The following is a 15126-nucleotide window of genomic DNA, read 5'->3' on the forward strand; positions in this document are numbered from 1 at the left end:
TCATCAACATAACTCATAATTTAGTTCAACGTGACAAAACTAAGCACATTGAAATAGACCGTCACTTTATAAAATAAAAATTAAATGTCATTCTTATATGTTTATCATTGTATATCATTGTAGCATAAGTCAATAAATTGTATACATTTTCACCAAAAGTTTGTCTATATCCAATTTGAGCATTTTATAGAGAAGTTGGTTATGATAAACATCTATATAACAATTAGAGAAACGGTTAAAATAATCATATTGTTTTTTTATTTGTTATATATATAGTATTTTTATTATAAAAGTCTTTCTTAAAATTTATTTTTATATTTTATATTTAATCTTTTATTGTAATAATATTTTCTTAATATTTTTTTTAAAAAAAATGTGAAATTGTAATCTCCCTATTTATATGGACTATTGTTAAAGAATAAAATAATATTTCTTGTTTTTTTTTTCTTGGTAAAATATCTACCTGCCTTCTACTAAGGAAAGGGGTCGGGTTTGGATGACTTAGGGAATAGGGAGAGAAATTTTCCCTCAAATTTTTTTACTTTCCACCAAGGAAATATGGTGTTAAAATGTTGGAAGATGATTCAGAGAGGGCTAGTAACTCTAGAACTTTACCAGAGATAACTTAAAAATAAAATTTATTATTACTACATAACTTAACATTATTTCATATATTTTCCACCAAAAACATAAATTCATGTATAATAATACTCTATCAATTTACAATTTTAAGTTGTTAAAACATTTAAATAGCAAACTTAATCACAATCAATTGAAGTTACCATTAATCTATGTCATGCTCAGATAGAACTAATGTTAGTCTGGTGCTGCATTTGGAAGAATTTGAAATTTACTTTCTTTTTTCTTAAATCCCATCATCAAGTGCGCTTTCAAGTTTGCAGGAACTTCAGTTTCCATCAAAGAAAGATACATCCAATCATTCATGAATCAACATGACATTGGATCATAACAAACAAAAATACCAGTTTCAGATAAACATCAACAAATACAAAGACAAGCCATAACCCAATCTACACACCCAAGTGACCCAACGATGTGAAACTTATTATGATAGCTTTCATCTCACAGCTGCTCTAGCACTCATTGATGTGTGATAATTTGTGCTTCTCTGCTTCCGGTAAGATGTATATACATCATCATACTGACTCACTTCATTTGGATCAGCCGTGGCCCCGAGTCCCAATCTTCCCGAGCCACTTGATCCTGGCTTTCTGTCGACACTCCCATCAGCATAGGTCCCTGTCTCTGGATCAATTTGCTGCAAGTTTGGGGGTGGAGGTATGCAAGCGCCTCCCTTTCGTACTTGAGATTCTCTCTCGTATTCTCCATCGTATTCATCATCTTCATCTCTCGCATCAGAATTCATAGGACCCTCTGAAGGATTTACTTCTCCAATTTCTTTAAAAAACTTTGATACCCTTTGAAGAATTTCTGATGCTGGTACGGTTGATGGAGGTATCATAGTTGGGATATCCAAAGGGCTCATAGGAGAATATGGAACACCACTACCAATCTGCATCTTTCTAACCATTCCAGGAATGAGCCCGGGTGGGAACAGCGGATATGGAGGCAATTGTTCGCCAGTGCCAGATGATGGAGGAGGCAGTAAATGTGCTCCAGAAGGTTGAACGGAAGATGGTATATTCATTGAACCTGGAAAAGCACTCGGAAGAGCAGAATTTGAAAGAAATTGCTGAGCTGCCATTGATTGCCCCAGAAGCTTATCAGGACGGTCTGGATCAAAGCCAATTGAACCAGAGCCCGCTCTATCAGCCTGCCACTGCTGCACAATATGGTTTGGAGTCTGCAGCATTCCTGCATACGGGAGGGGAGAAGAAATTATAATTTCTATAGTTAAATAATCCAAACATCAAGGAATGAATCTCCCAAGAAAAACTGTTAGAACTGATAGTTCAACTAGTTAAAATTACTTATCACTACCTCGGGTTCTTGTTTTAAGAGATTTTTAGAGATTTTTTTGGTCCTATTTAAGAGAAAATGTCACAACTTTTAAGATGCATTTATTATTTTGAAGACTTTATTACCCTCAATTAAAATGTTTGTCTTATAGTATTATTGAATACATTTAATGTTTCACAACTGTCAATAAGGGCGTATTCGATAAAACCTTCAAAAAATAACAAGAATTAATGATTTCGTTGGTTTAGATGTTTTTTGTTTTTTCTTCTTATAATAAGGTTGAGTGATGCCAATAGGCAAGAGCTACATCAGAATACAAAAAGATGAACCAACCGAAAAGTAAAACAAACTCTCTAAGGCATTCGAGAGGCCTTTTCTCTCCCACGCATTATGACTTACAATAGAACTGTTCTCCCCTCCTAATTGACTCCTATTTAACCTCTCCTACTGTAACTAACTTCCATTCTCTAACTTTTGTTGTTGCCTTACTAATAGCTTTGACACATATTTTATTTGGTATAATATACACTTCCTTAACTAATGGACGTGCGACTAACATAAACTTCACACTAATGATAACTAAGAGCACTAAACTAGGTTGTCTGAAAACCAATTCGGTCAGACGATGGTATACTCATATGCAAATGTTACCCTGGTGGCCACTGAGCGACCATGTAATCGCAACAAATGATTCCTTGTCATTTATTATAAATAATACTTCTTGAAAAGAAAAACACCAAAACCGCTTTCATTGTTTTATGGACAAATTTACAACAAACGACATAACAGATGTTACCCCCACACGCTGAAAGCTGAAAGAAAGCAAGAGACACTTGAGGAAGCATTTTTTACTAAAGTAAGAGGGTCATTTCACGATATATGTTGCTCACGCAATGAAGTATTTCCAAACCAATTGCTATTTTGTATTTTAGAAATCATTCAGTTATCGCAAAAGAAGCAATTCGGTAACTTTTGCATGCCATGACACATAACGCAAAAGAAGAGAAGTTTACCTGCGCCCGAATCTGCTGAAGCAGAGGATAAGTCTTTTGATACGGTAGTAAATGAATTTGTATGTGGCCCACCAATCATCTCGCCCTTCAGTAAAGATATAGTCTCTTGATCAAATACCTCTTTAGAAGCCCAGAACTCCACCATCTGCTGCAATCTTTTCCTATATTCCTCATTGCTTTGTGGGTTGTGATAAATTCTTGCAAGCATGGCGCCTAAAACAGGTTTGAACGCAAGGGCCTCATTGTCAAGATCGTGAAGGCTTGTTCTCCGATTTAAACTGTGAATTAATAGCACAAAGGTCAAGGATGTTAAAAAGCAGAAACATTCATGTTAACATCAATGTCAAGAAGAATATCAATAAGCAGGGGATGAATGATCTTGCCACGCCAAAACTTGCAAACAGTACAGTTGCAGGAAAAAGTTCTATTTAGGTAACATAAATAGATAAGTACTACACTAGAAGCAAATTAACCTCGTACATAACTATTAAGGCATACAAATTACAAGCCTTTGACCTAGAACATAGAAACAAGTAACAAGCCCCAAACAAAATCCACCCTATACATTATCAATGAAAAAGGCTTTCATGCTTAGGAGTTAAGATGGAAATAGTCCATTTTTTTTAAATGAAGCAAATGAGACTCAGAAGAAAAATCTTTTTACTATATGCACTTGTGCAGAAGAGATAGATGGCAGTTGCAAGTTGCATTGCAACTCCTACTAGACAGCTTTTTAACACCTTTATCCTGTTGTGAAACTAACCCGTCAATCAGGCAAAAACCGTAGGCAGAGATAAATCCATACCAAAAACAGGCTAGTTTTGACACAACCATAAAAACAAAAAATACAGTGAAAGAGTAATCCATATACTTCCTTGATGATTAGAAGCACAATTTTAAAAGTATATCATATACATAAATCAAACTACATTTCCAGATATGAGCAAAACAATATAGTTGTACACTGAAATGATAACCAACGCTACCTATCAAAGAGAATGTCATTTGCAAGGTATATTATATGTAACTGTCTCTCAACGTCATCCAATGCAAATACCCTATCTCTAAGAGTCTCGGCAAGAGCTGGTGCAAATGGAGCTCTCTGCATGAACCAAAGTTTGGCACCTTTAATGGATTCTTTTGTACCATTCAAATTGTTAAGAACGCTACTCAGCTCCATTGCAACATCAGACGGAAGCGGCCCAGAGAGCCCTTTGAAAGACTTGGATGACTGATCATACTCAGGTCGACCGTGAAGCCCAAACGATTGAGGGTGTTGATGATGGTGTTGTTGATCATAAAACTGTGGGAAGGGAGGCGGGACTAGCATTGAAGGAGAAGATCCAATTCCGGCAGGATTCAATGGAGGACCACTAAGAGATGAGCTCGTCATCGGATTAGGCGGAGGATGGATCATTGCCATGGAAGACGATGGAAATGGTTGGTTGAATGGACCACTCGGCGGTCTACTTGATAACCAAAGCTTAAAACGGTAGTAAGCATGACCCTCCCCGCCAAACAGAAAGCTATAAGAAGGATTATCCCGTTGCTTTTCACAAATCATAGCTTCAAATTCAGGCCCATTTTTCACCGCGTACTCAACAAGTTTATCAATTCGCTTATGAAGCTCGGGATCAGAAGGTGGAGCAACCGGCGGTGGAGCAGAATCAAAAAAAGGCGACGGAACAACATGAGGAGGATAATGAGAAGGAAACGCAGGAGGTGCTTGATGTTGCTGCTGCTGCTGCTGGAGAAGAATATGAGGAGGAGGAGGGCCATGATGGTGCAGCTGTTGCTGCATTGCATGATGAAAAGGGAACTGCTGCATAGACGGATGCCCAGCACCAGGACCCGGCGGTATAAAAGGCGGACCGTGCATAGCTGAAGGAAACTGCTGATGTTGAGGATGAAATCCAAACTGCTGCTGCTGTTGCATATTAGCAGCCGGTCGCTGCTGCTGAGCATATGCCATAGCAGACGCAGCTGCATAATCATGATTGGGACGTTCCATCAGTATATGGGTGGAATAAACCTCAACCACTCTCTATGAAGAGTATCTACCTACAAACAACAAAAGAAAATAAAATTCATTCATTTCATCAATCATAAACAAATAACGTCTCTTACATAATCTAAACCTAACTGACATATGAATTTCAGAAACAAAATTGGCCCAATTAATCTAGCTAGTTAATTGCGGCCAATTGCATCACCATCGCCGCCCTGCGGAGGGGAGTGGCCGCAACACTGTTGCGGCTTCCTCGGATGCATTTCACGAGAACAACACGGCGCGTGTAGCTGCCGTGGCGGAATTGGGTGCCCGATACAGTGAAGATTAATTTAAAAATAGAATAAACATATGGAGAGAGAAGCGTGAAGAATCATAGTAGATGGAAGAGGAAGTGTGAAGAAGAAATGAAAAGTGAGAGTACGAACCTGCGTCTTGCTTGAATTTCAATGGCGGATGTTAGGTTAAACGAAAGGGGAGACTCAAACTTTGCAGGCTCGATGTATTTTTATTTTTTATTTTTTTTATTTGGTATGTTTCTCCTTGTATTATTTATTGCATAGTATAACTAATAAACCCGATTTAGTTATTTTTTAAAGGGTTAAATATACTTCACCCCCTGCCAATATAGTGAGATTCGGTTTGCCCCCTGAATGATTTTTTTTACCAAACGCCCCTTATAAAACTCAAATCATGGATTTACCACTCCTTTTACCACACGAGCTGACTGGGCAATGGAAGACTGGACACGCTGGCGCTGACATGGCTGACCCACCCTCATAAAATTAGGGTTCATCTTTCCCTCTTTCCTTCGTTCACAATTTTCCCAGAAAAGCTATTCCATCGTCTTCCTTCTCTTGCTCCGCTTCCATCATCGCGCCCTGCTCCATCATCGCAAACCCATATTCATTTTCTTCACTCAGCCATCTTCGTCAATCCCATATTAATTTTCTTCAGTCATGGCGGAGAGCAACTCGTATAGCAGTGTCAACTCGTTTCAAAATCCATATTTACCTAAATGTGGCTGTGACAGACCCATGAAATTGTGGGTGGCCAACACGGTTCAAAATCGCAATCGCAAGTTCTGGAAATGTCGCAATGCTGGGGTAAGTATCCTTCTCTATTATCTGGAAAATTGTTCAACATCTGGGAAAATTGTGGAAAGTTGGTCTTTACTAAACAAGCCTTCATTGTGTGTGTGTTTTGCAGTCTGTGAATAGTTGTCAATTGTTCTTGTGGGATGATGAAATCAGAGACCATATCAATGTGCATCGGATGAAACTACCAGAATGTAAAAGATGTGATATACTATCAGTGAAGTTAGAGACCGCAACAAACAAAATTGAGAAGTTGAAGAAGAAGAATGCAAGTCAGACAAGTGTTAATATGAGGCTGAAGAAGACTATTTTGATTCTCTGTTTATTGCTTATTGGCATTGTGTATTACTTAGGTTAACAGCTCTTTGTTTGACATTGTGTATGTTGGTGGCATTTGGATGTATAACCTTGTTGAATTTATGGCAATAAAATGAGTTGTGTTTTATGTCAATTGGAAATGTGTAATTTACATCAATGAAACCTGTCTGTTAACATGATAAAATTGATGAACTAAAACTGAAACTGATGAACTAAAACTGAAACTTTAACATAACAAGTGCACCTTATCAAGGGCATAATTCAGAATACACGTGATAAAATTGTCTTAGCAAACATTAGCTTCTCAAAATAACTGTCTTAGCAGCACATAGATGCACCAAACATGTGCTACTCAAAATAACTGTCACACTTTAACCTTACATTAGTGCACCAAACATGTGCTAGTCAAAATAAACAACAAGGGCTAATCAAATTAAACATAATGAAAATTCAAGTCTTCTTTGTTGGAGTTCCCTTCTTTGGAGTAGTCTTCTTTGGAGTATTCTTCTTTGGAGTACCCTTTGAAGGCTTCTTTGGAGAATGCTTGGATGGCTTTTTTGAAGCAATCTTGGATGCCCTTTTTGGAGTAATCTTTGAAGATTTCTCTTCATCAATGTCCATACAAATAGGCTACTCAGGGTTTGAACCTGGACCAGTGAATGGTTTTGGTTTCTTGAACCAGTTCTCCTTTATCCTCTCACTTACCCTTCTCCTCACAACTGGTTTGTCAATCATCTTTCCCTTGCCCTTGTAGTTGTTGCTTGTTGATGCCTGAGAATGGAAGTCTGGTATGCTGCGTAGCATGTCATCAGTTACATCTCCAAACAATGAATCAGTTTTGGTATCTTCATGGTCTTCATTGTTTGGAGCAGACTGACTTCCAACATTGTTAGTACCTTCTTCATTGTTTGGAGCAGACTGACTTTCAACATTGCTAGTACCTTCTTCATTGTTTGGAGCAGACTGACTTCCAACATTGCTAGTACCTTCTTCATTAGCATTTGGTCTCATTTTCTTCTGCATTTAAAAAGCCAGATACATTATAACCAAAGAAACTATATTACATACAAAAACAATTGCAGTAGATAAATTACCTTTCTTTTTATGGCACTCTGATTTTGCCTCTTGCTCTTGCATGTCTTAACATTGTGGCCCACCTTGTCACACCTGGTGCATCTATAAGATACACCAGGTAACCTTCTTCTAGCACCCTCTTCCCCACTTTCCCTTATCTTTAGCTTCCTAGGCCTTCCAGGTCCCTTTTTGTAACTAGGAGGTAAAAGTTCTTCACTTTCTACCTCAGGCCACATGTCAATGCCATTAATTGGACTAATAGCAAATCCATAGCACATGGCATACCTGTCTCTAGTGTAATACTCATGAACAAAATCCTCAGGGTTCTGTTGTCTAAACCCTAATGCAGCCACAGCATGTCTACATGGAATACCTACCAGATCCCAAAAATTACATGTGCAATTCTTTTTAGCAATGTCAACTATGAACTCTTGCCTGTTATAGGCATGTGTGACCTGAAATTTCTCTTCCATAGCCCATGTTGGCAACCAGTGATCACTCATAGCTACCTCATTGTCCAATCTTTTCCTGGGAATAGGCATCACTTTGTGTGGCCACTTGTCTAGTTTCAAAGTAGAACTACTACACCTACTCATCAGATATTTTCTAATCCATTCGCACATGGTCAGTATAGGTTTATCTCTAGCATTCAAAATAGTGGCATTGAATGATTCAGCTATGTTATTCATAAGCACATCACACTTAGGATAAAATGAAAATGCATGCTTACACCAAGACTTTGTAGGAACTGCCATGAGCCATGCCCAAGCCTTTGGATCTACAGCCTTCAACTCATTCATCTTCAAAGTCCATGCTTGTTGGTAGGTTGCCTTGGCTGCTCCCATCATCAAGTCTCTTATCAATGCTCCTCCACCAAACTTCTTCTTAAAATTCGCATACAAGTGCCTCAAGCATACTCTATGTTCAATTCTTCTTAAACCTTTCTTACATCCATCAAAACAGAAATAAAAAGATCCAAACCTTGGTTGGATGGTAGGTAAAGGCCTCTCTATGTTTATCTTCACAGTGTTTCCAGGATTGACCCTATGCAACTCAGATGCATACCTCCACAGATTTGCATACTCCTTGTCTGCATCTCCTTCAATGATTTTTTTGGCAATCAACTTTGCTTTCCAAGCCCTACACACAGTGATCCCAACAGAAAAATTTTGCCTCATGTCTTGGATTATGTCACAAATCCTTACCTTGTCAGATGTTCTCATCTTTTTGACCACAGCCTTAGCTACCCACTTAGAACTTGCACTTTTGTTATCCAAAACCCTAGCACATGTGTGGGTATCTTTTATAGTCTTTATGGCATAACTGTGTTTATGGCCCACTTTAGAGCAAAACATTAAAAAACCACATTTGGCTTTGCACTCAACCCTCACTCTATAACTCTCATTTTTTACAAAGGTAATTTCCCTCCCATTTAATACTGTCCACTCACGGATGGCCTCTCTAAAATCATCTAGGGTATTGAACTCCATACCCCATTTAAATTTGTAATCCTTATTAAGCTCCTCCTTCTTAAACTTCTCAAACCTAGGCTCTTTTTCACCCCCTGATGCATCAGGATCAGAACTTAGTAAATCCTCACTTATATATTCATCATCCTCACCTTTATTTTCACTCTCACCTTTTCTCTTACTAGGATAAGTCAACAAACCAGCTACAATAGGGCCCTCATTAACTGGTAAAGTAACATCAACAGCTCCAAAGCCATCATCAAGAGCTGTGGCCCTCTCATCCTCACTATCATTCATCCCTTCTACGATCTCTTCATCACTTACCTCTAACTCTACACTTTCATTCACACACCTAGGTTTACTACTGTGTATATCTGCATCGTGTTCAACAAACAATTTCCCATCAACTCTCGTTGTACAAGCAAACGCAGCTAAATCATAAGCATCAGAATCACTCTTAATCTGGAAATAATTAGGATCTATTTCAGGAATTTTGGTCCATAACCTAAACGATCCAGCTACATACCCCCACCAACTTACCACCTTTTGAATGTGACTCTGAGTCCAGCTTTCAATGTGTACACCGGTGATAAGCGTCGTAACCCCGCCTCTGTAAATCATCTCACCGTCGTGAGGCTTCATGAATTCTCCTCCATGGTGAAACAAACAGTCAAACCTTACATTCAACTGCATACAAAACATCGTTTAAGACAACATAATACACGAAGTACCGGTGAAGAACAACAAATGAACACTTACCTCAGCCGATTCCACCGTTGCGCCGCCGTCTTCAGCCATCGTTCCTGTCTTCTACCTCTCGTTTCTAATTTTGCCAAAAAACCCTAATCTGGAAATGTATGATTTGGGGGGGTAAACATATGAATTTCATTTCAAACCTAAGAACTCAACCATGTCAGCGCCAGCGTGTCCAGTCTTCCATTGCCCAGTCAGCTCGTGTGGTAACAAGGAGTGGTAAATCCATGATTTGGGTTTTATAAGGGGCGTTTGGTAAAAAAAATCATTCAGGGGGGGCAAACCGAATCTCGCTATATTGGCAGGGGGTGAAGTATATTAAACCCTTTTTTAAAATATAATGAAAAAATGAAAAAATATGTAAATTAGGACAACTAAAATAAACTAGCGTCTGGACAGACGTTCTATCCGCTTTTTCAATGTTCACTCACCGGAAAATATATTAACAATATTTTTTATTTAAATTTGATTTTAAAAAAATAGAAGTTAATAATAGATAATTATGTGAAAGTTACTAATACTAGTTCAATAAAAGTTATGATGTAAATTACACAATAAAGTAAGAGTAAAAATGGTAGAAAAATAGGCTACATTAATATAAAATATTTTTATTTTATATGTTATAGATAAATTTGATAGGTCTTGTCATCAATTGTATAGTTAAGAAAAGAGGGTGGATCTTCCCTCTCCAACTGAACGCACTTTGTTGAACACACTTTTGTTATGCTGCCCATGATTCAATGCTTCAAAGTTTTGAAATAGTATAATAAAAATAAGAAACGTCGTTTTCAACAAAAATGAGTGGTGGAATTTCTGGCGAAACCAAAATATGAGAGAAATGGCAGGAGAAGATCCACATCCTTGAGAAAAATATCTAAGTACCAATTTTGGCCTTTTATTTGTTTCAAATATTTACACTACAACAAATCAAATTTGTATAAATGGATTAATCAATTATAAAACTAATGCATCAAATTTGTGTTTGATAAATGGACCAGTCAATTATAAAACTACTACAATCTAATAAATATAAACTCTACCTATATTTAGTTGGTCTGTTGGTGATTAGCTCTAGATTTAGTAAGAAGAACTGCGGTTTGATCTCCCGCAACTGCAATTAGAAGGGGACTATAATCACTTGCAAAACTGACTCTTAAATCGGACTATACCGGTAACACATTTTCTCACTTTAGTTCTATCTACTTCAACTATATAACTAATACAATTGAATGAATATGGGTTGGGCTTAGGTAACTTTGGATGCCAGAATCACTGTGTCTTTGAGTATATCTCTCTAAAATACCTTCTATCATTATATTTCCCTTTTTTACATTATATTTCTTCAAAAATTATAATTACAATCACCAAAAGTTATATAATCCAAAATCATTGTATCATTTCCTAATAGATATAAACTCCCAGATTTGCTCTTCTCTTCTCTGATTTTTACACTTGCAAAATGACAAACTAGTAAACAACAAATCTCCTATGTTTTGGGTCGACCAAAAGCTTAAATAATTAAGGTCTGATTTATCTCAAACTCACTACACTTGACTCAGTATATAAAAGTCAGTACACATGGAAAACAAAGTGCATTCCTTGATATTCACTTTTCATTACACTTATCTTGAATCTCGTATTGACTTGGACATTTGAGTTCTAACCACGCAGGTTCACCCCATATCGTCATAAAAGAGATCAGAGTGGTCGGTTCAAGATCATCAGCTTATCAACTATATCTAATTCTGGTTCCTAAAATGAACAACGACGTCGTTTGTAGAAATTGACTTATGATTCCTACAATTTCCACAATTTCATATCGAATCCCTGATTTATCATTTCGTAACCTCCTTAATCACAAAACTAATAACCTTCAGAATCGAACATATAAATCTATCGCATTCGATCCAGTCAATTATTATTTCAAGTACAATTCATGGAATTTCAATATCTCTAATTCCCTCGAGAACTTCGCTAAGCAAAAGAAGAAAGGATCATATATCCAAATTTATTTCTTCACTAAAATTGCCAGAGACTAAAGACAATTTCCTCGAAGGTCATGCCAAAAAATCATGATTAATTTTCTAGTCTAACATTGTCCCCACCTCCCGCCACCGACGCGATACTTGTCGTGGAAACGTCGAAGATACGACTAGTTCATAGTTAATATTGATATAGATCTGATACTGGAATGCCTTTTATAGGTACCAAAGGATATCCAACTTATGAACATAGATATCCTTACGTTAGATCCAATAGATCGTGATGGAACTCACACTACAACAGAAGCTACGTAATCATGGCAAAAAGAAATGAGTTCCCATCATGAAATTGTTCGTGGTTGAGCATGTCGACCCTGCTACATATTTTCCTTATCGCATAAATCAGCAAAATAATAGAGTTTTACTAAATACGCTTAGGGGAGCGGTACCCTAAACTCTATGGGCAAGGAAACTGATTCTCCTCAAAAGACACTGATCGTACCTGATCATAATGGATCGTCAGGACCTGCAACTATGGTTTTTTGTGAACTGGGGGGTGTACCTGCAAGGTACTCCGATGCTAAAGTAAGTATAAAAGCAGGGAGAGCAAGTACAGAGTAGGTGTGATATAATGAATAATGAATATCGAACTCTCTAATGAATGAGGATATTTATAGCCCACGACGTCGGGCTAAGATTTCCTAATTGGGTTGGATCTATTGGAGGCCCACGTGCTAGGAAACTGCCAGAACCTTACATGGTAGGGTTGAGTCAGCAAGTGACTCATATTCTCGATGAGTAGAGCGTAGGGTTCAAAAGGAATTGTCTGAATCCTTCGCAATCGAGTCTGGCCATGTGCTTTTTGTGCAGCACGTGGGTTGGATTCATAACAGTCGTAAGGGGAGGGCGCGGAGTAGGCCTGGAGCGTGTTTGGGTCTGCTCAGCTGAAACCTTGTGGATTAGGCTTAGAGCGTATTTGGGCCTGCTCGGCTCAGACCAGAACAAACACCTTTCTTCGGGAGTTATATTTGGTCCCTCACCTTTAAGCGGTTACTGAACTAGTACAAGTTTTGTGTTGATGCATGAAATATCTTTTTTTTTTCTTGAGCATAATGATGCGCATGAAATGATGCATGACATTTACTCAATGCAAGTAATGAATTTACTGGATGTGTGCCAATGGGCAATGAATTTTTTTTTTGGTGCCCATGGTGGGTTGGGCTTGGTTTTCATGGAAAAGACCGAGTAAGGTTGGAAAGCTTTTGAGTTTGTTTAGATATTGTGGGACATGCCCCATGAATGATATGCATGATCGATGAATGTGTGCTATGAATGAAAATTATGGTTTTGAATGTTTTGACATGTGCCATATTGGAGGGTAATGGTTTGTGTGAGGTGGAAATAATCCCTCTGTAGGAGGTTTGTGTAAGCATAATTCTCGATACCATATTTGAGATTAAGGACTGCTTGATATGACATAAATTGCTTGGACTACTTGAGGGAAAGGTCTTGGCCTTGATTTTCCCCAGAATGCTGAGTCTATTGAGAAACTTGCTTCAACAGGAGTTTGAAATCAATTGATGATCCTGAAATGACATGTCCCAATGCTTGGGATCTTTGAAATGAAAGTGCCCCGGAATGATGGACTTTTGAAGTGTTGTAACCCTAATGGTACCACCTTTTGGCTCTTTAAATTATTTTATATGTTGGAGCTTTCTTGATGGAAAGTGTTGACTTGCAAATGAAACTATTCAATTTAAAAATGGTAATTTTAATGCGATGTGCATGCAAGTTTTGAAAACAAATCATTTATTAAAATGGAATTGTGGTATACAATGGATAAATCCTGATGAGGATGCAATGGAATTTGAGATTCAAGATGTGAAAGATGATGTGATAGCGTGGTATCGACATAAATGATGAGCAAACATTTTAAAGTCAGGTTAACGCAACCTTACTTTAGTATAAAAGATGCAAATAATGAGGCATATGGACCGACGACGACCAAATAATAAGCAAATGAATTAACGCAAATGTATGCTAAATTATATGAATGAAGTGAGGGAAAATTTGGGGTGTGACAATTAGGTTATGTCTTCTCTTTAAATACACCTCTGCAGTCCATGGGCTTCGAAATTTGCATCCAGATATTTCTTGATCCATAAGTTAATTAATGTACCAATTGTGTAGAAAAATCTCCTTAAATCTTAAAACACAGATATCAAGTTTCCTAAATTGTCTTAGCATCCAATTTTAGCCACTTGTACAATTGGAGATACAACAATTTGTTCCAGATTAAATTTTTTAATTATGAAATAGACTAAGACATATCCAAAATAAATATCACATAATCAAATCAAATTTGTCAAGATTTAAAGTACAACCTATGTTAATGTTCTGATACAACATGTCGTAACATCCGTTAGGACATCTTTCCCGAGTAACATGTTAGATCATCTTCCATAACATTTATAGTAAACCACATTTTAACAAAATTGTGTCAATCCTAGAACGATGGTACTAATAGCCACAAAAGAGGTAAATATGGTATATTCTTTGGCTGATTTTAAGCCCTTATTTTTAGAAGAGATTGATTATAGATCCAAAGTAGTCTCGGCCACATGGTGTCTTCTTAGGATTAAAGATTCTCAATTATTCCAAATATCTATGTCTAAATGGTTTAAGGAAGGTGATATTAACTCCGGTGACTTTCATGCCTTTGTCAATAGTAAGAGTAGAAGAAACTCAATCTTGGCTTTAAAAGTTGGAAATGATTAAATCGAAGGGATGTCTGAAATTAGACAAGAGGATGTGAATTACTAGGATCGTGTTCCTTCCGCTCTGTTTTGGTAAATGACGATCATTCCTTGTCGGCACCCTTTAGCCTTAAAGAGCTCGATTTTGCTATGTCTTAGTGTGATGGTAATAAAAGTCCAGGTCCATATGAATTTAATTTATCCTTCCTATAAAGTTTATGGAATATGTTTAGAGCTGACATAGAGATCATGTTTGATTAATTTCATCGTTTTGTATATGTATTTAGTAGTTTTGCATCCTACTTTCTGAATTTGATCCCTAATGTTAATTCGTATACTCACTTTGATCCATGTACAAAGTACTGACTAAAGTTTTGGCTATTAGACTTAGGTATGTGATGAAAAAGTTTGTATTTCCTAATTAATTAGTTTTCTCAAGGGAATCATGCCGATTGATGAAGTAGTGTCAATCAATGAGATGGTAGACTTGACCAAGATATCTAATATAGCCTGCCTCGTTCTTAAGCTAGACTTTGAGAAAGGAGAAATTAGTTTGAACTTTCTAGATTACATTCTTGTTAGGTTTATGTTTAGTGAGAAATGGAGATTTTGGATGATAGTTTATGTTTTTGCTAGTAATTCGGCGGTGCTGGTAAATGGTTATCCTACATGAGAGATTAACATCCAAAAGGGGTTGAGACAAGGGGATCCTCTA

The 15126-nt window shown here is 37.3% G+C and overlaps 1 protein-coding gene across 1 annotated transcript; it reads right to left on the reverse strand.

The window, feature by feature from the left end:
* Positions 1-832: 832 nt before the first annotated feature.
* Positions 833-5492, reverse strand: LOC131610878 (uncharacterized). The gene is made up of 4 exons (XM_058882936.1): positions 5391-5492; positions 3941-5015; positions 2955-3232; positions 833-1836 (listed from the first exon to the last, which is right to left on the reverse strand). Exons 2-4 carry the CDS (start codon positions 4963-4965, stop codon positions 1079-1081), a joined length of 2061 nt encoding a protein of 686 aa, XP_058738919.1. The 5' UTR covers positions 4966-5015; positions 5391-5492; the 3' UTR covers positions 833-1078.
* Positions 5493-15126: the final 9634 nt, after the last annotated feature.

Source organism: Vicia villosa, linkage group LG6 (genome assembly GCF_029867415.1).
Source record: "Vicia villosa cultivar HV-30 ecotype Madison, WI linkage group LG6, Vvil1.0, whole genome shotgun sequence".
Classification (NCBI taxonomy): Eukaryota; Viridiplantae; Streptophyta; class Magnoliopsida; order Fabales; family Fabaceae; genus Vicia; species Vicia villosa.

What these genes read in the sequence shown, in the direction of transcription:
- LOC131610878 (XM_058882936.1), bottom strand. Translation starts at nt 4,965, where the DNA reads ATGGAACGTCCCAATCATGATTATGCAGCTGCGTCTGCTATGGCATAT. An exon ending in AATGACATTCTCTTTGATAG is followed by an intron (nt 3,233 to 3,940) that starts GTAGCGTTGGTT and finishes ATTAATTCACAG; the next exon opens with TTTAAATCGGAGAACAAGCC. An exon ending in TTCAGCAGATTCGGGCGCAG is followed by an intron (nt 1,837 to 2,954) that starts GTAAACTTCTCT and finishes TCCCGTATGCAG; the next exon opens with GAATGCTGCAGACTCCAAAC.